This window comes from Lipophrys pholis, assembly GCF_963383615.2.
Source record: "Lipophrys pholis genome assembly, chromosome: 20".
NCBI lineage: Eukaryota > Metazoa > Chordata > Actinopteri > Blenniiformes > Blenniidae > Lipophrys > Lipophrys pholis.
Genome location: NC_137648.1, coordinates 24,939,488 through 24,963,700, shown reverse-complemented (window position 1 = coordinate 24,963,700; position 24,213 = coordinate 24,939,488). Strand labels below are relative to the sequence as shown.

Sequence of the window (24,213 nt, the reverse complement as noted above, 5' to 3'; positions counted from 1 at the left end):
CTAGCAGGCAAGTTGTTGGTTTAGATGAAGCCACGATTGAGGAGAACTCAAGGACTTCTATAGGGTGGAAGCTGGATAACTGGAAATCAGGCTTCACTAACTAGTCTGAAGATGTGGTTGATCGGTCTGCGACTGCACTGGGCAGTGAGTCTTTATTTTCATTCCTAATAGTTAGGATTTAGTCATTAAAGAAGTTACAAGGTCATTACTGCTCAAAGTTAAAGGGATATGAGGTTCTACAGAGCTGGGACTTTTTGTCAGCCTGGCTATAGTACTGAAGAGAAATCTAGGATTGTTCTTGTTTTCTTCTATTAAGGAGGAATAGGAGGTATTTCAGGTTTTGTGAAAGGATTTTTTATAGATTAACAAACTATCTCTCCAGGCAGTTTGAAATACTTCTGAGTTAAGTACCATTTCTTCTCTAATTTTTGTGCTGATTTCTTTAAAGTTCTCATTATCATTATACCATGGAGCTGTCCTCTACATCTGAGCTCAGTGCTAAAGTAGAGAGACAGTCTGAGGATTCAGACAGACATTCAGAGTATGGTCCAGGAGGACCGGACACTAGGACAAGTAGAACTGCTGCTGTGTTTTCTGGTCAGAGTCATGAGATCCAGAGTGAGACTTTCAAAGGATTTCTGGTTAGTTTTAGTTCTGGGATCAATAAGAAGACCAGAGTTCTAGATAGATGCTCCTCCTCCTCCTCGTCCAGTTCCTCCAGGGACATGATGGTTAACATGAGTGGTGGGAGCTGCTTCATTTAGGCTGAGATATTCATCTCCTTTTAACCAGGTCTCAGTAAGGGGACAGAATCACATTAGTCATCTATTATCAGATCACTTACAAGTAAAGATGTAGACCAGAGAGAAGGAATATTTAACAGTCCACATCTGGTTCTTCTGGAAATTTGTTCAACTATGGAGGTAGTTTAGATTTTTATCAGATTTCTATAAAAATTCACTCCTCATTCATTTAGTCTCAAGATAAAATGGTGGTGGAACAGACACAGTCTCCACATGATGCGTCAGGGTTTTGTAGTTAGAGGGCGATAGACGCAAAAGGGCAGCAGGAAGAAAATTCTGTTTTGAGAACACAGGTGATAATTGACAGGAAAGGACAGTAGGGGTCGCTGGAGGAAGCAGCAATGAGTTGGTGAGGTGACTCATTTCCAGAAAGCAGTGACCGAGGAGGAGAGTAGGGGGTGCTGGTGCTGCCAACCGGAGCAATCCACGAGGAAGGACACTCGGGGGCGTGTCCGTAGAAGCAAAGCAGTCATGAAAAATATCCAGGTCAGAAATAAAAACAAAGAGAGCAAATCATTAAATCGTTAAAGTAATATTATCTGTGTGAGAGAGCCCTTACAATAGTTTTAAAGAATAAAATCCATGATATCCAGCAAGGTATAGCTCAGCGGTGAGCAACACAATTGTTCCAGCCACAAAGCAGTTACAGGTGAGTGGAGAGAACAGGTCCCCTGTGGGGTTTAAGGATGTGACACCGGTATGACTGCTCTTTAATTACATTGTGATGAGATATAAAGGTTAAGCTTCATGGAACTGGCTTTGAGCTGCGTGTTTGTACAGTTTTAAAATGTGCAGCTCAAAGCCAGTTTGCATACCGATTAAGCCTGTTCAGGGTTGCAGGGTACTGGAGGGGGGGGGCTGCGTACACCTGGACAGGGGAGGACAGGTGGGGGCAGGTGAGGAGTGGGTACAACTGGACAGGGGAGGACAGGGGAGGACGGGTGAGGACTGGGTACACCTGGACAGGGGAGGACAGGGGAGGACAGGTGAGGACAGGGTACACCTGGACAGGGGAGGACAGGGGAGGACAGGGTACACCTGGACAGTTCATCACAGCTGCTGAATACAAAGCTTTGCTTTCTCTTTCTGATTGATGTTCAGTAGTTGAAATCTGGTGAGCCATCAACTACTTCATTCAGTTTGTGGATTTTGAGGAAATACATGTTCACATTCACACTCACCACTGGTGGTGCTAAACAATTTCACAATGGAGTTGGACAATAAAATAAGTGAGCAGCAACGCTGTAAAAGGTCAAATGAATGCTTGTGTAGGAACTTTGACTTGAACCTTTTGGTTTCACAGCATGAGTCATTATCTGTGGACCTAATCGGTTACTGACCCAGGAAAGCACTGCTCTACAGCACTAACGTTTCTGTCCTTTCTCATGTGGCACTCTATGTTGAGTGCAAATGGCGTGAGGAGAGAAAGTGTAAAGAGTATTATTTCCATTTAACACTGTAGGCACAGCTTGATAAAGCCTCCTCTGCCCAGACACAGTGATTGACTGTAGGTGAAGTCAATCACAAGTGGACTCTGTCATACTAAAGACACTGAGGTTATTACTTGGACCTGATTCAGAACAGCTGACTTGTAGTGGTTCTCTATGTATCATTAACCCCATGAACCGCTTTCCTGCTCAAGCTGCTCTTAAACTGTGACGCAATCTGAATCTGAGGTACAGTTTTTATGTCTTTATTGAACAGAATGCTGCTGTAAGAGGTACGAGTGAACAAGTGAAACATCGTCAAACTCTTCACAAGGAATACTCATACATCACTTCCAGATGTTTGCAGAACTTCAGAAAGTCATGAGATTTCCTAAACCTGCAGGATCTGAACCAAAAAGGACATTTTGAGCTACTGAACTCAGAAGTCCACAGATGTCATCGCTTATTTTCAAATAAATCTGTTTCAGATCAAAACCAACAAAGACGACATTGATGACATAAAGACCCATGGAGGTGTCGTCCCCCCCGATATCACCAACAAGCTCCAGCAGCTCGATACAAAGGTACCACAACACACTTTTCAGTGAAAACAACACATCCTTTTCTATCCATGTTTAATTTTCTATCTTTTTTAATGGCTCATTTCCTTCAGTTTCTGTCAATATAAATCAGTAATACACGGCCAGCAGCTACTTAAAGACGTGTCTTTTTGCAGGTGTCGTTACTGGAGAACAAAGTGGCCACGCTTGAATCGGTGAGACATGTGAGGCTGGTCAGTTGTCCCGGCTCAGAGCAGAGCTGATGATGTTCTCTTCTTCACAGACGGTGCAGAAGGTCTCCTGCAGCAGCAACCCATGTCAGAATGGAGGAACCTGCCTCAATGTATTGAACTCATACCATTGTCTCTGTCTCCACAACTGGACTGTGAGTTCCTTTTCTTCATGCATCATTGGGAGGTTATTCCACTTTCACCATGGTGAATTCAAGTGTGATTCATCTCGTACATTTAATGTCATTACATATAAGACTGCTGTGTTGACTCTACTGTTGTGATCTTTATTGATTAATCCATGAACTAGTTTCACAGGCCACATAACTGATAGACGGGCATATGAAGTGTGTGTGTAAATCCTCAAAAGATTCTCCATCAGTAGTGAAATGTCTTTAGAGTGTTTTTACAGATGATGAAGAACATCAGCTGAGACGAGTTAAATAAATCAAGCACATTAGATATGGAAAGTAAAAAAAAAACATTGAACCAGGTGACCAGGTCATATACCAGAGATCACCAGATCAGGAGGCTGAAATGTGAGTGTGGCAGACGAGCCTGTCACCCGTGGTCCTTACAGAGGACATGAGACACTTTGCTCCCACCCTGTACATTTATTGTCCTCACTCACTCACTCACTCACTCACTCACTCACTCACTCACTCACTCACTCACTCACTCACTCATTGACTCACTCACTCACTCACTCACTCACTCACTCACTCACTCACTCACTCACTCACTCACTCACTCACTCACTCTCTCTGTCACTCACTCACTCACTCACTCACTCACTCACTCACTCACTCACTCACTCACTCACTCACTCACTCACTCTCTCTGTCACTCACTCACTCACTCACTCACTCACTCAGCCGCACAGAATGGGTGCGCCCTATACTCCCTCCTTATTCCAGGATTCTGATTGGCCATCATGGCTTCATGCTTCTCGTCACACTGCCCCCTACAGGTCTGGCTGCTCATCGCTGCTCTGAACCAAGTGGATATTTATTGGTCTGTGTCAATGAAGTTTTTCTGTAAACGTAGAGGAGGAAATATCTGTTTTTGTTCAAATCTGAGTACGTGTAAACGTGGCCTAAGCATATATTCCATGGTTCGTTATGGTTAATATGTTGTCTTCTTTAGAAGGTGTTCTATAGAGATGTCTTCTGTAAGAAGATTGGACTAATGCAGGGGTGTCCAACCCTGGTCCTCCAGAGCCCCTGGTCCCCCTGGTCCTCCAGAGCCCCTGGTCCTGCAGCTTTAGCTCCTCCCAGTTCCAACACACCTGATTGCAATGAGGGGCTCCTTACTGGGCTTCTTCACAGCCTTGGTGATGACATCATCATTAGATTCAGGTATGCTGAAGCAGGGAGGAACTACAACCTGCAGGACACCGGTCCTCCAGGACCGAGGTTGGACACCCCTGGTAGTGAGTAACGTGACATGAATTTGTGAATTTCCAGAGTTCTAGGATTGCTTTCTTGTCCATAGTTAGAGAAATAAGAAGGTAGTATCAGGTCTCTGCATCTGTTCCTTTCTTTTCCACCTTGTCTTTCCAATGATCATTTTGTCCTCATCTGTGTCACGACTTTCACCAGGAAAATGTTTAACCTGCTAGTTAAACAGTCCACTTTGGCTGATGTGACAAAATACAATAATTGCATTTGTGTGTGTGTGTGTGTGTGTGTGTGTGTGTGTGTGTGTGTGTGTGTGTGTGTGTGTGTGTGTGTGTGTGTGTGTGTGTGTGTGTGTGTGTGTGTGTGTGTGTGTGTGTGTGTGTGTGTGTGTGTGTGTGTGTGTGTGTGTGTAGGGTCCAAACTGTGCGACAGATGTGAATGAGTGTGAGCTGTATGCGGGGACGCTGCAGGCCTGTCAGAACGGTGCGAGCTGTGCCAACACCCCAGGATCCTTCACGTGAGTTCATTTGCATTCGACAAGGTTTTCAAACAACATGCTCAGAGGTGACACGTTAAAACAGAGAAATGTTATTGTTTTATTAGTTATGCATCCAGTTGTACCTGTAAACCCTGATGAGGACGGAGGTTATTGGAGCGCTTGTTGATATGGTCTTTTGGTGCTGGTTTTGTGTGCAGTTGTACGTGTTCTCCAGAGTGGTCTGGGACCTTCTGCACTGACCGTTATGATGACTGCAGGAATGCCGGACAGGACTTGTGTGTACATGGAATCTGTATTGATGCCGATCGTGTGATTGCAGGACAGGTACTCATGAACTACCTAAAACATTCAGGAATACATATTTTACTTGCATTTGTGGGATGAACACCAGGGTTGAATATTAAAACATTAAAACCATCTTTGCTGTGAATAGCAAACAGTTTTTCTTGGCGGATGATTCTTGTTTGGTGTTCTTTAGAGGATATGATGATGGAAGCATCACCAATCAGGAAGCAATCTGGGTCAAACCTAAAGCCAGTAAAATGAGTCAATAGAAGGAATTAATGGAAGGAGTCCAAAATAGAGGGAGTCAGAAGGAGGCAATAGGAGGAATTATGGAAGAAGTCAGTAGAATGAGAAACTGGAAGGAGCCAGCAATAGAGGGAGTCAGTTTAGGAGTCAAAAAATAAGGAGTCAGGAGAAGAATTAAGTAGGAGTGAATGGGAGGAGTCAATTGAAGTAGTCAGCTGAAGATTCAATCAAAGGAGTCTGTAGGAGTTGATAAGAGTCACTTGAAGGAACCAATAGGAGTCAGTTCAAGGAGTCAGTCGAATAGTACAAGTCAGTTCAGGAGTCGGTAGGGAAAATCTGTTTATTCCACAAGTGTTGTAATTTCAGCAAAGAAATACAAAGAAGATGATGGATGGATGGATGGATGGATGGATGGATGCTGGAACCTCACTGCCTTTCTCACTATGAATGTTTGGACTCCACAGCCTAAATACCGGTGTATCTGTGAGAGTGGCTGGGAGGCTGCGGAGGACCACCCTGCATGTGCAGCTGATATTAATGAGTGTACCCTCTCCAACAAGCCTTGTTCCACAAACCCTGTGGTTCTCTGCCACAACACTCAGGGTTCCTTCTCCTGCGGAGCCTGCCCAGCTGGTAAAATTCCCTCCTGTTGGTGTTGTCTCCAGGAAGACTTGAGGATGTATGTGTTGTACAGGTGTTATGAAGGGGAAGTACTCGTGGCTGTGGTAACAGTCCAACATTACTCTTACTATAGTCAAATGTAAACCAATGTGTATGAATACAATTAAGAATCTTCTTTAGTATCATAATAGTATACATTATTGTCGTAAAAGATGTAGAGTTTTTATAACAAGACATTACATGTGCTACCAATCGGTAAAGAAAACCCAAACTCCTGAGAAGACGAGTTCTGCTCTTGAGAAACGACTCTGATGTTAAATTACATGTTTACCATGAGCCACTCAGGATTCGGCAAGGTAAAGCAATGCTGAAATAAAGAAGAGGGTCAAACTTGGAGAAAGTGTCATTCTGGAGTGAATCAGGATATTTTGAATATATTAAAAAGCTTGTTTGTATAGATAATGAGTGGTGTGTCTTCCGGTGTGTCCCAGGCTGGCAGGGGGACGGCTACAGCTGTCAGGATGTGGACGAGTGTTCCAGCAACAATGGAGGCTGCTCCACCGCTCCGATGGTTCAATGTCTGAACACCATGGGCTCTTTCCACTGTGGGCCATGTCCTCCAGGTACGACATGAGGAATAACATGAATGTAACAGTACACACTGCAGGTATTCACAGAATCAGGACGAGTAGTGTTGATGGGAGCGCCGACTCTTTTGGCTCGACTTCATTAGAGTTGCTGAGTCGGTAGAGCGCTCGTCTCTCAATCGGAACATTACAGGTTCAACCCCCCGTGCCCCTGCAGCTGGTCAGACCCACTCCTTCTATTTCTCAACAACATAAAAGCAGCTGTAAAATATGTACTTCTGGTTGTCACATTTAAAAAAACACCAAAATAAATAACGTTCCCTTCACTGTACTTACACACAAATAAACACAATCTTTAAACTCTTCTATGAATTAATGAATTTCAGCACCTAAACCAAAACAATTCACAACAGCCTCCTGCCCAATGAACATTTTTATCACATTTCAACACACTTAAACAATTTCTAGAGGATATATCAGCTGACCGGGTCTCCTCAACACACTGCCCGAGGCAGTACGAACAGTACAGGAACAAACATCTCTTCCAGGAAAAAGCTCCTTTATCCAACCCAGCTTCCACGTCTGTCTGGGTGCGTTGTCTTCTCCCACCTTCAGCATGGTGGGCGTAGGAAGATCATATCTGTGAGCAGATTTCAGGTGCAGTTGTCCTTTCGCCAGCTGTTCCTGAAATGGGTCAAAGTTTCTGACGGTACTTCCATCTCCTGGTTCTGTCCTCTCTGCTCGTATTGGTTGCCTGGGATGAAGTCTCTGGTGGCAGAGGAGTGAGTCTTCTTCCCACCAGGAAATGTGACGGTGTAAGTGGCTGGGGCTCTGACACATCATCATTTACATAAGAGAGGGGCCTGGAGTTAACACAGCTTCTACCTCCGAGAGCACTGGAATTAATTCCTCAAAACTAAGGGAAGCGCTCCCTAAGCTCCTCTCCAAAGAAGTTTTCAGTGATCTAACAAGTGTGTCCCTGATTCCACCCCACTAGGCAGCTCTCTCTGCAATACATTTCCAATGGATTCCCTTGTCTGAAAAACCCTTTTAACTCTGACCCTCTTATTGACTGCCAAAGTTCTGTTAAATCTTGCTCTGCTCTTGTTTTGACATTGCCTGAATAATTGACCTTACATAGCACTCACTAGCTCTAGGTGCATGGCTCTGGTTACACCATACGGAAAAAGTGCAATTCTTAAAGCATTCCTAGGCTGACCAATTGACTTCACTTAGAACGGCCCTGCAAAATCTCCGCCACAAACTTCAAATGGTGATTCTGCTACTCTGGCTCTGGGAAATGGAGCCTTTATCTGCTGGGGTGGTTTCTTACAAATATAGGTTCAGGGTCTCTGACTCCAGAAGGCATTTCTCTCTCAAGACAACCTTGAACCAAGAACTCAGACTCTGATTTGATGGTAGGGTGTTGCACCATAAAACCGAGATCTGAGTTCTGTAGCCTTCCTCCAATACTAATAAGGCCATTTTCATCTAGAAATGGTTTCAGGTCTTTTATTTTGGAGTCTCTGAGTCACTTTCACCCACTACAGCTCTGCAGTTGTAATCTCACAAGTTAACTCTCCTTCAATCTTTTGACTTGAGAAGCTGTTGGTTATGAACCTCTTTACCCATTCCAGCATTACTATACTTCTGTACATCAAGGAGTGGATCCTTTTCATATGTACTGGCAGCCTGTGTGCTATCTGGGAATTAGACCTGAGCTCAGCATTCACCCCTTCTGCAACACAGTCCTCACCGCTGCTTCCAGTTTCACCAGTGGATGACAAGGAAGGGGGTCCATTCCACCAAAGCTGATTTTGAAGGAGGTAGGTGGAGCAGCAGGATGTTGTTTTGCCACTACAGTGTGACCACACTTCTGGATTTGTGAGGCTTTGAATCTCTGTCACTGTGTTAGCCACAAATCTCTTCTATCCTTGTGCGTTGCTCCAGATCCAATACAGAACAATAGTCCAGTCTGTCCACATGTTCAGTTGATTGCTCTGTGGACTCGGGGGCTGCAGACAATTGTTTCCCAGCCGTGCTCCAATCAGTGCGCCTGTGGTAAAGTCATCTTTTTTTAGGGGAGCTACTCTCGATTTGGACGCCACAAAACTTATCTCTTATCAATGAGGCCTGTGAGGATTATCTCACTGGACTCAGGTTCAGTCATTTGGTCATACTATGTGCACTGATGACAATTTCCTTTTTTCTGAGACGACTCTGAAGTCGGTCCACTGCTGTTTCATAGTCATCATCAGTCCTGCCATGGCTCTTGATGCAGCTCCAGATAAATATGACTTCTAGCATGAGTGTTCAGCGCTCTGCACAATCTCTCAGTGATGCCTGGCACCTTCCCAGAGCAGCTGCTGGCATCATCCCAACTTTGTGATGGATCAGAGAAGTGCCAGCTCCAATCAGCAGCAGACCTGTTATCATAACTGGAGAGGGTTAGGGTTAGTGGTAGTGTAGTGGTTAGTGTAGTGAGAGGCTCTACTGGATTCTGACAAAAGACAATCTAAGACCCGGAGCAGCCAGCAGGACAGATGAAGGAGGGAGAGGGAGAGAAAAAGCGTCTGCATTACTTTTAAGATTTGGGAATATAATACTCGTTACGATCTCAGTAATGTGCGTTACTACGCGTTTTAATACTATTAGCTGTTTTTCTTTGAGAATTTAGGAAACTGCAACGCAGAAATAAAAATCCACCAGTCAGAGTTATTTCCTCCTGCTGGTTTCAGATTCTACATTTGTGAGAAAAAATCCCATTCTGTTTATTTGGTCAGAAAAAAGGACAACAATAGTGAAGTGAAGTGTTTCTGCGTGTGACTCCGAGGAAACTCTCTTCTTCTTCTTCTTCCCCCCCAAAGAACCCACATCGGGAAAGTTAGACATATTCAGACGTCCGTCATCAGTAACTCTTAAAACAAATGTCCTCAACGCACAACCGGTGCCTCAGGAGCAGCAGAAATAACATTGATCTCTATGAGCAGCCGGCTGAACGACCACCGTCTGCAAACTACAGTGCAAGACGGATACTACTAAAGTACTGAAAACGTCACTGGTATTCACTGCAGGGTCACCAAAACCACTGCAGCGTCACTGGTCTCCTGCTGGTCACACTACAACACTTGGTTTGATATAAAAAGGCTTTTTCACCTAAATGATTTTATGTTGATCATAAAACGTAATAACTTCACTAATGTACTACAGACCAATGCAACTCTACTTCACTATCAACGTCGTCCTGCTGACTGTACTACATTACAACATTCGGTTTGACAAAGAATACATTCTGGTCTAATTTAATCAATTAACACTGAGAAGGTCTCGGTGTTAGAAAGAAAGAAAGCAGCTTATTTTTATTTCCTCCGATCTGTCAGGACCTGAGGCGTCAGTCTGAGCAGTTCATTCTATATTACTGAGGTCTGATTCTCTCTGTGGTCATTCTCAGTTTCATTACTAGACAGTATCATGGATTTGGTCAAACTATTTACAAACACTATTTATTGTGTGTGAAGTTTAAGAATTAAAGGATTAAACCTGCCTTCGATGGCACTTCTCCTGGTGTATGTGATACTATAGTTTATATAATAACAGTAAAAATGGCAGGTCTTGTTCTCCAAAAACACTTTTTGATTGTTGGTAAAGCACCAGTTATGCTTGGTCGTCTTTGTGCTGTGAGCTTGAATTATAAGAGGATAAAATAATAGAAACAACCAGATAAAGACATTGTGTGCTTTATCATGTCATCAGGTAATAGGTTCAATTCTAGTGGCTCTAGCTCTATTGTGTTTCATATGAATCCACTGGACTTTAAATATCTGCAGCATCTCCATCATTAGTTACCAGACTTATCCTTTGTCTGCTCTTGTGATTCTGATGGTCGTTGTTACTTATGGTATTGCACCATGAGTATTTACTGTGTATGTTATATGAAGTTGTCAGTAGCTTTAGGAGCGACACTCATTATCCAACATCACATCCACTGAACGTTGACTCACCTACAATAAACGAGATTCCAGCAATTGAGAATGCCCGCTCATATATCTGTGATTATTATGGTCACAGTAACTCAAATGTAATACAACATAGTGTGATGTATTCACAGCAGGGGACTGCTCCAGCAGTGGAAAGGTGCTACATGAGCAAAATCCATTTACTATTTAAATGAAAATGTATGAAAACTGCCCTGTCTCCAATAACATTGCTACTTTTTGGTTTTTCTGGTCATTTCTTGCCTTTTCCCCCACTTTCTCGCCTCTGGGTACCTGACCTGTGCAGTACTTTTACTCTCATCCACCTCGTTCTTCCTCTTCCTTCTTCCACAGATTGTGGTGACTCCAATCTGACGGCCTTTTGTGCCCTTCAATGTAACTTCCAGGCCCATTTACTCCACAGCGATGTGTACAAACAAAAACACCAGAAACACTGACAGGATGTAGTTACATGTTAGGCCACTAGTGGGTGCTGTGTTTTAGTTCTACATCTCAGGATGTCCTGTTGGAGCTCCTGTGCTCATTGTCAGATGTTTGAGATCAGACTCAAGTAGGATCATTTATTGAAAACAATTACCAAGAGTAACTAAAAGAATAGCATTTAGCGATATAGCAATATACTTTTGTTGACAGTGGGGCAGCAAAAAAGAGATGGGGGGGTATGTGATGAGGGGCAGATCGAGAGCAAGCAACAGACGGTGGGCATGAGATCTTTTTGCAGAAAAAGCTTATGTGGAGTGCTCAGCTTTCTTCTGCTCGGGTGTTTTTGTGCAGGCTACGAAGGAGATGGGAGGACCTGCACACAGGCTAATATCTGTGCTAACAACAATGGAGGCTGTTATCCCTCAGCGACCTGCATGTCCAGCCCAGGTACAGGACACATTACCACATATTCATTCTGTCCATGAATGTGTCTGTGAGCCGTCAACAATGCACTGTCATTTGCATTATATGACTTATGGTTAATAGCATAAAAACAATTGTCCCCAGTCTATAATCAATAGATGTTTCAGTTGTAGGGAATTCTATTCTTATAGTCATTATCCAGGTAAAGGAGCAGCTCCACTGACTGACCCTCATGAGGCTGGTTAACTCCTCCACAGGATTTACAAGTTACAAACTGTTGACAAGGGTACTAGAGGGGACCCTGGTACCCATGGGTACGAGAGGGGACCCTGGTACCCAAGGGTACTAGAGGGGACCCTGGAACCCATGGGTACTAGAGGGGACCCTGGTACCCATGGGTTCCAGACCCTATTGTATATAAAGCTTTTGTTTTCTTTATTCTTGGGTAAACCAGTTCTGTTGATGCTGCTAAAACTGTGAATTTCCCCACGGGGATGAATAAAGTATCTATCATCATCATCATCATCATCATCATCATCATCATCATCATCATCATCATGTATCAATTCTCTACAAAACATAATGTCTGTCATGTATTTCAGTATTTGTTGCTAAACTCTGACCTGTTCCAGGCTCCAGCCTCCCGGTGTGTACCTGCCCACCAGGCTACGTCGGCAATGGCTATGGACCAGGTGGCTGCACTCAGTCCAGTGATGCTTGTCAGACCAACAACCCCTGTGTGAATGGCCAGTGTGTGGTGAGTGTGTTCACATTAACAACTATTCACTATCATACAGAGGACATATAGAGTACTGAAATACTCTACCCAAGTAAAAGTACAATTACTTTGATGAAACAATTACTCAAGTACAACTAAAACGACCAGTCTAAAAATGTACTTGGAGTAAAAGTTACTTAGTTCCCTTTTTGACAGCAGGAGACTGACCTGTCCTGATGAGCAAGAAGGACAACAGAGTATACATCTCAGTCATTGTTCTTAATGAAAGATAAGATAAGATATCCTTTATTTATCTCACATGTGGAGAAATGTGCAGTGGTACAACAGGATAGTAAAGAGAAAGAAGTACACATAGCAGAAACTAAAAAAAAGATAAAAATACAATATAATAAAAATATGCACACGGTGCCTATACGTGTGGACATGTACAGAATATGGGGGTGGATGTATTTTACATAGTAAATACGTTTTTATAGATTATTATAGTTATAGCACCACTTCTTGCCCAGTTGCAGTGGAGTGATATTGTCCGGTGGTGGTGTGCAGTGGTCTACTGGGAGCAGGCTTGGTTGAAGAGTCTGACTGCAGCAGGGAGGAAGGACCGGCGGAGTCTCTCCTTCAGACACCGTGGGTGGAGAAGCCTGTCACTGACGGAGCTGCCCAGTGATGTGACGGTACCATGTAGGGGGTGGGAGACGGTCTCCATCAGGGATGACAGCTTCTTCAACATCCTCCTGTCTCCCACCACCTCCACAGGGTCCAGGGGGGGCAGCCCAGGACAGAGCTGGCCTTCCTCACCAGTTGGTTCAGTTGGTTCCTGTCTGCAGCCGGAGTGCTGCTGCTCCAGCAGACCACTCTATAGAAGATGGCTGATGCCACCACAGAGTCATAAAAGGTCCTCAGGAGCGCCCCCTGCACTCCAAAGGACCTGAGTCTCTGCAGTAGATGGAGTCTGCTCTGGCCCTTCTTGTAGAGAGCTTGTGTGTTGTCAGACCAGTCCAGTTTATTGTTCAGGTGAACACCCAGGTACTTATAAGAGTCCACTATCTCAATGTCCTTTCCCTGGATGTTCACCGGTGTGGGGGGGGGAGTGGGTCTCTGCCTGCGGAAGTCCACCACCAGCTCTTTGGTTTTACCCGCATTGATCAGGAGGTGGTTCCGCTGGCACCAGTCCACAAAGTCCAGGTTGAGTTCTCTGTACTCCTCCTCGTCGTCGTTGGTGATGAGGCCGATGATGGCGGAGTCATCAGAGAACTTCTGCAGGTGACAGGTGGATGTGTTGTGGGAGGAGTCTGCAGTGTAGAGGGTGAAGAGGAAGGGAGCCAGGACCGTCCCCTGTGGAGCCCCCGTACTGCAGATGACCAGGTCAGACACACAGTCCTGTGTCCTCACAAACTGTGGCCGGTTGGTCAGGTAGTCCAGGAGCCAGGATGTGAGGTGTGGGTCGACTCCAGTGTGCTGCAGCTTGTCCCCCAGAAGCGTGGGCTGGATGGTGTTGAAAGCTCTGGAGGAATCCTAGAACATGATCCTCACAGTGCTCCCAGCCCTCTCCAGGTGAGAGAGAGATCTCTCCATGAGGTAGAGGATAGCGTCCTCCACCCCGATGCCTGGCTGGTAGGCCAACTGCAGCTGGTCCATCGATGAGCTCACCAGGGGGCGCAGATGGAGAAGGACCAACCTCTCCAAGGTCTTCATCAGGTGTGATGTCAGCGCCACCGGCCTGAAGTGGTTGAAGTCCTTGGGGCGGGAGGTCTTCGGCACCGGTACCACACAGGTCGTCTTCCAGAGCTGTGGTACTCTCCCCAGTTGAAGGCTCAGATTGAACATGTGCCCCATGACCCCACTGAGCTGGTCTGCACAGGTTCTGAGGAGTCTGGAGCTGATGCCATCCGGACCGGTTCCTGACCTTCAGCCTCCTCAGCTCTCGGTTCACCTGGGCTGTTGTGAAGGACAGGCTGGAGCAGGGGGGCTCTGTGTTGGTAGTTGTGGGAGTGGGAGCAGAGAGCAGTGTGCAGGGGGGTGAGATGGGGGTGGCGACAGCTGGTGGTGGTGATTGCAGCGGGATGGAATGGGTCGGGGGAGGGGCGGATGGCTGTTCAAATCGGTTGAAGAAAATGTTCAGATCATTCACCCACTCCTGGTCCCGAACCAGCTCGGTGTTGGAGTCCTTGTGACCCGAGAAAGGAACAACTTAACAATTGAAACTGCAATAACAGTGAAACTGTAAATCGAGAACTGAAACTGGTCGACAGTCAAAAGCTGTGTCTTTCCCTGAAAGACCAAAGAAGACCGACCTGGAGTGTCAGCTACCGTCACCATGTTTTGAAGACTAAATTATGGTATTCTTTGATATGGAACTGCGCTCTACATGTCAAACCATAGTGTAAGGATTGCCGAGCCCATTGCAAGGACTGAACTGCTGTGCTGCAATGCACCATGGGAGTTTGGGTTGTTGGGACATTAAATGCCACTATTGTGGGTTCTACATGCAGAAACAGATACATGTGTGGCCAGAAGGGTCTTCAGAGTCACTTCAGGACTGTTTGAAAACCACAAACAGATCTTTTCAACAGGCTTTCACCCATAACAACATTCCAGGAGTACACAGAGACTGTCACAGCCTTCATCACCCATGGTATTGATGATGTAGGGGTAAATCAGAAGCCGTCGCTGACTGGGGAGGTCTACGAGACACTGCCTTCAGAGCTGGAGAGGAGGAGGGACTGAGGAAAGCTAGAGCCAACCTGTCCCGCAGCATCAGAGAAGTGAAGAGGCAGCACTCTAGGAAAATAGCTCATCGCTGCAGCGACAGCAGAAACACCTGGAGCCTGTAACCGGGGCATACAGAGCATCACTGACTACAGATCAATAGAACGGAATCACAATGAACGAAAAACAGTTTGGGCTCCTGACAATGTCAACGTTGATATCGAGGTTGTTAAGATACCGTCCGAATATAAGGTCATGCCACCAATGGGATTTCAGTCAGGTATTACTCCTCCCCTGTTCCAAGTTCAGGAGGGAAATGGCTTCAGGGATGAAGGACTTCTTAGACCTGGTACCCTTCATGCGAGGAAGTCTGAGCCTAAAAGGTAAGACCTGGAACTCAGTGTGTCGGGATGGGAGCTGTCAGAGAGGATGACATTGGCCTTCCTGATTATTTGTCTATTGCACAGATCGGTTATTGTGCACTGGTGGACTCCCACTATGTTACCACTAGTCTTTATCACACTGTTCAGTGTATTTTTCAACCTGGTGCTGAGGTTAACCAACCAGCAAAGGATAGAAAATGTCAGCATCGATTTCTCCATTTGGAAATTGGAAGTTTTCTCAAACAGTCCAGTCGTTGTTGAAGTTTTTTTTAACCTGTTGTGTTCACCTCCCGCCGCTTACTTTAGTGTTCCTGGTCGAAATTCACCGGTCTGCTTTAACTGCTCATAAATTAGCACAAAAACCATTTTTCACCACCAAACTTTTAATCAACATTCTTTAACTGTGAACAATGTCTCAAAGTAGTGTTTAACATGAATTTATAGAACTAGACATAAAATAACTGCAGTGAAAATACAAATATTCACTGAAAATGTATTACAAAATGAACATGAAAGATAAAAAAACTACGGCTGGGGCTGGGGCTGGGGTTGGGGCTGGGGCTGGGGCTGGGTTTGGGGCTGGGTTTGGGGCTGGTGCTGGGGCTGGGGCTGGGGCTGGGGTTGGGGTTGGGGTTGGGTTTGGGTTTGGGTTTGGGGCTGGGGCTGGGGCTGGGCTGGGGCTGGGGCTGGGGCTGGGGTTGGGTTTGGGGCTGGGGCTGGGGCTGGGTTTGGGGCTGGGGCTGGGCTGGGGCTGGGGCTGGGGCTGGGGCTGGGGCTGGGGCTGGGGTTGGGTTTGGGGCTGGGGCTTGCACACTCCTAACCAGACTGGCAGAGGCTGGTGTGCGGGGAATGTGCTGGCGCCGTTGAATAAGAGAAGTCACCAAAGCTTTCCCCAGCTCTGCTAGGAAAAGCCTCCTCTTGAAACTCTTCCCCTGATTCCAGGTGGGGTCGATGGCTGTCCACACCACATGTGCGTTCATAGCAGACACATCAAGGATGCTGTGGAACAGTGCCACAGGCCAGCGGGCTGTCATTCGCTTGCGGGTGTATGTACCAGTGAGCTGCAATAAGAGAAACAATCAATAAGAGATTGGGGACAATATTGAATCTGTCGTACACAAAATGCTATGATTCACATAAATCAAATTAAAATAAAATGAATGATGGATGAAACTTTACATTACCTTATCAAGGCAGTCAACGCCTCCTTTGTTCTTGTTGTAGTCCTGGATCATAAGGGGCTTCCTGTCCTCTGTGGTGCTGACAGCGGCGTCTTCGTGTAGCGTGCTCATCAGGATGACATTTCTATTCTTGGGAGCATATGACACAAGAGAGTGTGTCTCAGTGAAAGCAAATTTTGATGAGAGTGCCTCTCTTCCTCTGGTCGATACCAGTGCAGGGGGAAGTGAGGGGCTTGTTCTTCCTCACTGTCCCTACCATGGTGAGCTTTCTTTTCAGCAGCTCCTGACCAAGAGCATATGATGTGAAGAAGTTGTCACCGGTGATATTATGCCCTTGGAGACCGGTTCTCATGTCCAGCACAACACGCATGCCCTGGTTTTTTTCAGCCCTTCCAGTACTGGGTTTCCCCATATATACCTGCATATTCCAGGCATAGCTGCTCCTGGCATCACATGTTGCCCAGATCTTTATTCCATATTTCCCTGGTTTGCTTGGAATGTACACCTTGAAGGAACAGCGACCTCTGAAAGGAACCAGGCGCTCATCAACCTCAGGGCCTGGATTGTACATAAGTGGGAGGCGCTCCACCCACCTGCCCCAAATGTTCCTAATGGCAGCCAGTTTGTCATTTCGCCAGCGGAGGCTTCGTGTATCCCTGTTATCAAATCCAATAATTCTTGAAAGAACATGAAACTGATAGCTCGGATCGCAAGCTCTCCCAGATCGCAAGCTCTCCCAGACATGCGCCCTTCAGGAGATACAGAGTGATGGGACGTGATGCCCCCTGCTTTTCTCATGATCTTGCAGAAACTATTCATGCACGAAATCTGGCCTGGGCAAAGGCAAGGGCCACAGGAAGTACTACTGACTGGAGTGCTTTTAGAGAACTAAGAAACTAATGTTCCTCGTCTATTAAGAAAGCCAAAGCAGAGGATTATTTGTCTGTCACTACAAAAAATTTTAATGATCCAGGAAGATTTTGGAAAGTTATAAAATCACTTTCTGTCAGCAACAATTCTCCAGCTTTGCCTACTTTTGTTCTGAAGGATTCTGTTGCTCTTCATGACAAAATGGAATCAATGAATTGTTTTAACAAGCATTTTGTTTCTTCTGGATCCCTGTTCCATTCATCTTGCTCCATCGCCGTCAGACCAGGTTAGGATGTGTCGGTGTTTACCGGCCAGTCGTTCCGTTCTAAGTCCTTCTGTGTGCAGGATGTTGGTAAGGCCTTAAACCAGCTCTGTCCTAGAACACCTTCAGGACCAGACTTATTGGACTCTTATTTCTTGAAGCTCGCTGCTGATTTTGTTGCAAAGCCACTTGCATATCTTTTTAACTCATGTGAGTGATCAACTTAAGGAGTTTTTATACACCAATGACATTTTATCTGCTTTTCAATCAGGATTCAGAAAAAGGCCGAGCACTGTCACTGTCACAGCTGCGCTGGAAGTGGGAAACCACCTTTCTGGAGCTCTTGACAAGAAGCAGCACTGTGCTGCACGTCTTATAGATTTGTCCAAAGCTTTGGACACTGTCCACCATGATGCTCTAGAACTTCTGAGCTCAGCTCTCTCAGAAGAAGCCGTTGCTTGGTTCTCCAACTATCTGAGCAGTGGGTCGCAGTGCCTGAGGTATGACGGGGTGTGCTCAGAGTTTATACCCGTCCACAAGGGTGTGCCGCAGGGCTCTGTGCCCGCTCCACTTTTATTTACAATTCATGTAAATAACCTCGGTCAAAATGTGACAAATGCCACTGTACATCTTTATGCTGATGACACTATTGTGTACTGCGGTGCTGAATCTCCTGCACAAGCAGTGGAATTGTGCAAAAAGCCTTTGCTGTCCTTCAGAACACACTGCTCGGACTGAAACGTGTTTTAAAGGCAGACAAGTGGAAGCTGATGTTCTTCAGCAGGTCAAAGAGCTTCACAATGTCCCTGGATTGTCTCCTGTTCATGGACAGGAGGTGCTTCACTCTTACCAATACCTGGGCATAGTGATCGATGTTAAAGCACATGTTCTGTCGCTGGTGAAATGCTGAGGCTGAAGCTGAGGCTGAAGCTGAGGCTGAAGCTGAGGCTGAAGCCGGGTTTCTATTTTACAAACAAATTTGTTTTTCTTTTAATGTAAAAAATTGTCTTGTTGCTGCAACGTGTTTTCCTGCTTTAGATGAAGGAGATCTTTGTATATGAAGGCCTCTGCTCAGTGCCTCCATATGGTGGATAGTGCTCACCATGCAGCCTGGAGGTTCACCACTGCTGGTAGAGCTGGGACTCACCACTGCTGGTAGAGCTGGGACTCACCACTGCTGGTAGAGCTGGGACTCACCACTGCTGGTAGAGCGGGGACTCACCACTGCTGGTAGAGCTGGGACTCACCACTGCTGGTAGAGCTGGGACTCACCACTGCTGGTAGAGCGGGGACTCACCACTGCTGGTAGAGCTGGGACTCACCACTGTCACAGTGGTACTCCCGGGTTGCTTGGCCCGCTCTGGCGACCCATAGGCTCCTGCACTGCTACTCCTTTATTTATAAGGCAGTTCTTGGTCTGCTTCCCTGTTATCTATGTGTTTTTATCCTGCAGAGAAGTACTAGACAGTATTCTTTGTCTTCCAGGACCTTTCTATACTCTCTGTCCCAAATGCTGCCACTGAATCTGGGAAAAGGGCTTTTGGGTGTTCTGCCCCTTTGGCCTGGAATCTGTTGCAGAAGGACCTAAAGCTCAAGGACCTGGAGTCCTTAAATGTTTTTAAATCCAAGATGAAAGACTTGGAAGTGGACTCTATAAGATGTTTTGCTCAGCGGTCTGAACACCTGACACCTTTAATAACTGGTAGATGTTCTATTTGAATCCACGCTGTGGTGCTTCTGTAAATTCTACTGTTTTTAATCTCAGTGGGACCAACCTGGTTAAATGAAGGTTAATAATAAGAAGGAAATCAGGCTTTTTATTATTATTTGAGCATGAGGATGAATCTTCACTCTTTCACTTTAATAAAGTTGCCGGCCTGCATGCAGTTCTTGTTCTCACCATTGAAGTGTGGGGGCGCTAGTTTTAATAGTAATCGACTCCACCCGCCTCACACGCAAAGCCATTTCGGGGAGACTCCACCCACTCGTCACACACCTCCTTCAGCCTGCTGCCATCAGGGAAGTGACTGTGACGTCTGAAGACCAGAACCAGCAGACTGAGGGCCAGAACCAGCAGACTGAGGACCAGAACCAGCAGACTGAGGGCCAGAATCAGAAGACTGAGGACCAGAACCAGCAGACTGAGGGCAAGAACCAGTAGACTGAGGGCCAGGACCAACAGTCCGAGGGCAAGAACCAGCAGACTGAGGGCCAGAACCAGCAGACTGAGGGCCAGGACCAGCAGTCTGAGGGCCAGAACCAGCAGACTGAAGACCAGAACCAGCAGACTGAGGGTTAAGCAGCATTCCACGTGGGGGACCAAGAATTAAAGTGAGGTGGCCACGGTCCCTTAAGAACTAAGATGTTTTATCAGAGATGGCTGACGTCATAGTGTGTAAAGAAAATGTCCATTAGTGAAATGAGTGAACATTTATCTGGTTCTGCTTCTTCCACAGGACCTCACTGCAGCTCCTGGATACATGTGCAACTGTAATCCAGGCTGGGAAGGACCAAACTGTGACCAGAACATGGATGAATGTTTGAGTAGCCCCTGTCAACATGGGGGGAACTGTACGGACGGCGTTAATGGATTCACATGCACATGCACTACCCAGTGGACTGGCCCACTTTGCCAGAACCCACAGCAAGGTACAGACCATCTGCATGAAAGGAAAGAGTAATGTGAAGTAGTGGAGGAGGAGGAGGAGTAAAGTGCTCCGGTGCTTGAGCCCATCGAGAGAAGAAGAAATTATTAACAAAGCTGTTTTTAAAGTGGACTAAACATGTATGATGTTTTTGATAGAGTTGCTGCATTGCCCGGGAGTGGCTCATATATTGTACATTATACTATATATTGGAACATAAAACGTCTTATGTTTACTGAAGAACATTTAACAGGTTTTATAAACCATTTAAGTGTTGAATTAGCTTCAGCATCAGTGTGAGACGACTCAGTCACAAAAATCTCCCGAGATGAATGTGAACATAGTTTAGGTACAGTTTAGGTACTTATGTACTTTAGGTACTCTAGGTAGTTTACATTGACTGACAAATGTTTGTAGAGGACAGTGTTTTGTGTCCTCTGGAGTGTCATCAGCTGATTGTGTGAATCTGTGTTGCAGTGTGTGGAGGCCAGCTGACTGGACCCGCTGGTTCCTTCAGTTATCCCAACACTCCCGGTCATGATGGTTACGATCACCAGGTCAGCTGTGCCTGGGTGATCCGGGTCGACCCCAACAAGGTCAGTCACAGGAAATAAACTGGCTGAAGCTGCTACAGGACCCAACAAACAGGGGTTCCAAATACTTCATAGTATTTCAAGCTCATTGTTTGATGCAAGAAGCCACATTTTTCAATTCAGCTTGATTTTGGTAAATCAATGAATTCATAAAGAGGGTAGGGGTTAGGGATAGGGATAGGGATAGGGATAGGGATAGGGATAGGGATTGGGTTAGGGATAGGGTTAGGGTTAGGGTTAGTGATAGGGTTAGGGTTAGGGTTAGTGATAGGGTTAGGGTTAGGGTTAGTGATAAGGTTAGGGATAGGGTTAGGGATAGGGTTATGGTTAGGGTTAGGGTTAGTGATAAGGTTAGGGTTAGTGATAAGGTTAGGGTTAGGGTTAGGTTTAATGTTAGGTACATACACATGGTCACACAATAAAATCATCACACAATAAAAAAATATATTTATGTATACTGTATTTTTCCCCTTGCTGAAAATTCTTTACCGAATTGACCTATCAGTAGGCGGCCACATCGCACAGCACTTTGGGAGAGCTGGGAGGAGCTGAGGGGGAGCTGGGGGGGAGCTGGGGGGTAGCTGGGGGGTAGCTGGGGGGGATCTGGGGGGTAGCTGGGGGTGAGATGGGGGGGTCTTGCTCTAGGACCCACAGTGCATGTTTTTGTTTCTGGACTGTGGGAAGAATCCAGAGTACACGCACACACACAGACACGCACACACGGGGAGAACATGCAAACTCCACACAGGAAGGCTACAGGTGGTATTTGAACCATCAACCCTCTCATTGTGAGGTGAGAGCTCAAGCTACTGAGTCTTTAAATTGTTGTTTTATTTTTACTGCTAATTTGAACTGTTGCGTGTAGTTTAAGGCTGTATTAGCCTTAGCATAACTGGTTTAGCATTAGCTGGTGGCTACATGTTAGCATTAGCTTTTGGCTACATGTTAGCATTAGCTTTTGGCTACATGTTAGCATTAACTGGTGGCTACTGTTAGCATTAACTTTTGGCTACATGTTAGCATTAATAGGTGGCTACTGTTAGCATTAGCTGGTGGCTACATGTTAGCATTAACTGGTGGCTACTGTTAGCATTAGCTGGTGGCTACATGTTTAGTCTAAAGTACATAGAACAAAAGTCCGTCCAGCGGACTTAGTGCAAGTAAGATATGCTGTTGATGACAGAATGCGATCATTTGATTAATGATATTTATTTAGTATATAATTGTACTATTATAAGAAGAAACTATCATTTGGCTGACAGGTAATGTATATTTGCGTTTTTCTTCTGGAGATTGTAGGTATTTTTCTCAAACAGTATTTAGATATATTAACAGCTTTATAATACAACGTATGTAGTGGTCAGAAACCAGATACGATATAAAACGTGTCCCTCATCACGTACTGTATGTTGATGTGACGTAAACAGCAGTTTTTTCTGCTTCACTGTGTAAACAGGGTTTCTAAGTGAATGGATTTGCACTGTGACTTGACAAATACTTTGATTTTATATGAGAGGTGCTAATCTCAATATATATATATATATATATATATATATATATATATATATATATATATATATATAATGTCTCTGATCTGTTTGATCTATTTGCTGATTTGGCAGTTTGACACTGAACAGAATGAGAGGAGGAGTACTGCTGTGAGACGCTGGATGAATACTTCACGACATGAATCTGTGGTTCTGAGTGATTCCTGCTGGTTCTGCCTGTGTTCTGTCTTCTTCAGATTGTCCGTATCGTCTTTCCCTACTTTGACCTGGAGAACAGCGCCAACTGCGACTACGACTTTCTCCAGATTCATGACGGAGACAGTGCGTCTTCTCTCATGATGGGAAAATACTGTGGACGTGACCCCCCCGGCGAGCTTCACAGCTCTCACAACTCCCTCTATTTCTGGTTCCGTTCCGACCACGTTGTGAGTGCCGGAGGCTTTACAGTCAGCTGGGAGTCTCACGACCCGGGTAGGACCTTCATCATTCCTGGTGGTTCTGGTTGTTAAACTGGTACCAGCTCGTCTTCATTATTCCATTTCAGCCAATGTTGATTGCATCAGTGGTTCCTAGGCTAAAGGAGGTTCTAAAGGAAGCATCAGTGGTTCCTAGGCTAAAGGAGGTTCTAAAGGAAGCATCAGTGGTTCCTAGGCTAAAGGAGGTTCTAAAGGAAGCATCAGTGGTTCCTAAGCTAAAGGAGGTTCTAAAGGAACCAATGAACCTCCTTTACTTTGCTTATTGAGAATTCAGACGGTCCTTATCATGGCTGCTACACAAACACTTCGTCAGTGAAGAAGTCAATAGAAAAGGAGACAGGAGGGACTATGAGGACGTTCCCCAGATTCCAGGTCAGGGCCCCTGGGGAGGAACCTGTGTGATTTTCAGGTAGATCACAGGCAGTCGCCGAGCATGCTGGTTAGCATGCGAACAAAGTTTGTTCAATTGAGCTGATATTTGGTGGGGGGCCTAAAGGGGGGACTAGGGTCACGTATCACTGGCTAATTCGCTGGGTCCCGCCCACTTTTGACCCCACTCTAGGGTTAGGAGGGGGTATCGGTCGGCGGCAGGAGGCAGGAGGCAGACACAACAAAATTTCCTCTGGAATTTTCTAGTTAATTATTATAATTCCTGAAACGCCTGTAATCATCATTAGGATGTGAAATGTCCATTTTAAGACTTCCAGTTTTGAATGTTTTGTTTTTGAAAGAAAAATATGACTAATATTCTTTTTTCATGATTTCTTTTCTCTGATTTTAGTTTGTGGAGATGAACTAACTGCCCCCTATGGAAACATTAAATCACCGGGGTACCCTGGAAACTACCCACCCGACCGTGACTGCTACTGGACAGTGACAGTGCAGCCGGGGTTACTCATCACCTTTTCATTTGGGACGCTAAGTTTGGAAAATCACCCTGACTGCAATTTTGACTTCCTTGAGGTTTGCAAAGACATTTTCCTATTTTTTTTGTAATTCACTTTTTCTTGCTTTTTGTAACATTAACCACCATACAAAACATATATGTACACACACACACACACACACACACACACACACACACACACACACACACGCACACACGCACACACGCACACAGACACACACACACACACACACACACACACACAGACACACACACACACACACACACACACACACACGATGCGATAACCATATCCACTTCCTATCAAGCTTTGAGTACTCTGTTCATAAAAGGGCCCCATATTTTCCTAAATACCTCTTGTCTATTGTTCAGTTTAGAAATTAATTGCTCATATCTACTTTTTTTTACCCACTTTCAATAACTTGTTATGCCACAGAGAAG

General features: G+C 45.4%; 1 protein-coding gene across 1 annotated transcript in view; it reads left to right on the top strand.

Moving 5' to 3' along the window:
* Positions 1-24,213, top strand: part of cubn (cubilin (intrinsic factor-cobalamin receptor)) — a gene marked incomplete at both ends in the record, with an annotated part of 170,486 nt that overhangs the window by 10,410 nt on the left and 135,863 nt on the right. Inside the window, 13 exons of the mRNA XM_080489418.1 lie at positions 2,719-2,814; positions 2,967-3,005; positions 3,074-3,175; positions 4,834-4,937; positions 5,117-5,243; positions 5,915-6,083; positions 6,563-6,694; positions 11,428-11,523; positions 12,132-12,256; positions 20,100-20,292; positions 20,766-20,884; positions 22,626-22,860; positions 23,647-23,828. Of these exons, the coding sequence (XP_080345544.1) occupies positions 2,719-2,814; positions 2,967-3,005; positions 3,074-3,175; positions 4,834-4,937; positions 5,117-5,243; positions 5,915-6,083; positions 6,563-6,694; positions 11,428-11,523; positions 12,132-12,256; positions 20,100-20,292; positions 20,766-20,884; positions 22,626-22,860; positions 23,647-23,828 (1,719 nt within the window). The remainder of the gene's footprint in view (positions 1-2,718; positions 2,815-2,966; positions 3,006-3,073; positions 3,176-4,833; positions 4,938-5,116; positions 5,244-5,914; positions 6,084-6,562; positions 6,695-11,427; positions 11,524-12,131; positions 12,257-20,099; positions 20,293-20,765; positions 20,885-22,625; positions 22,861-23,646; positions 23,829-24,213) is intronic.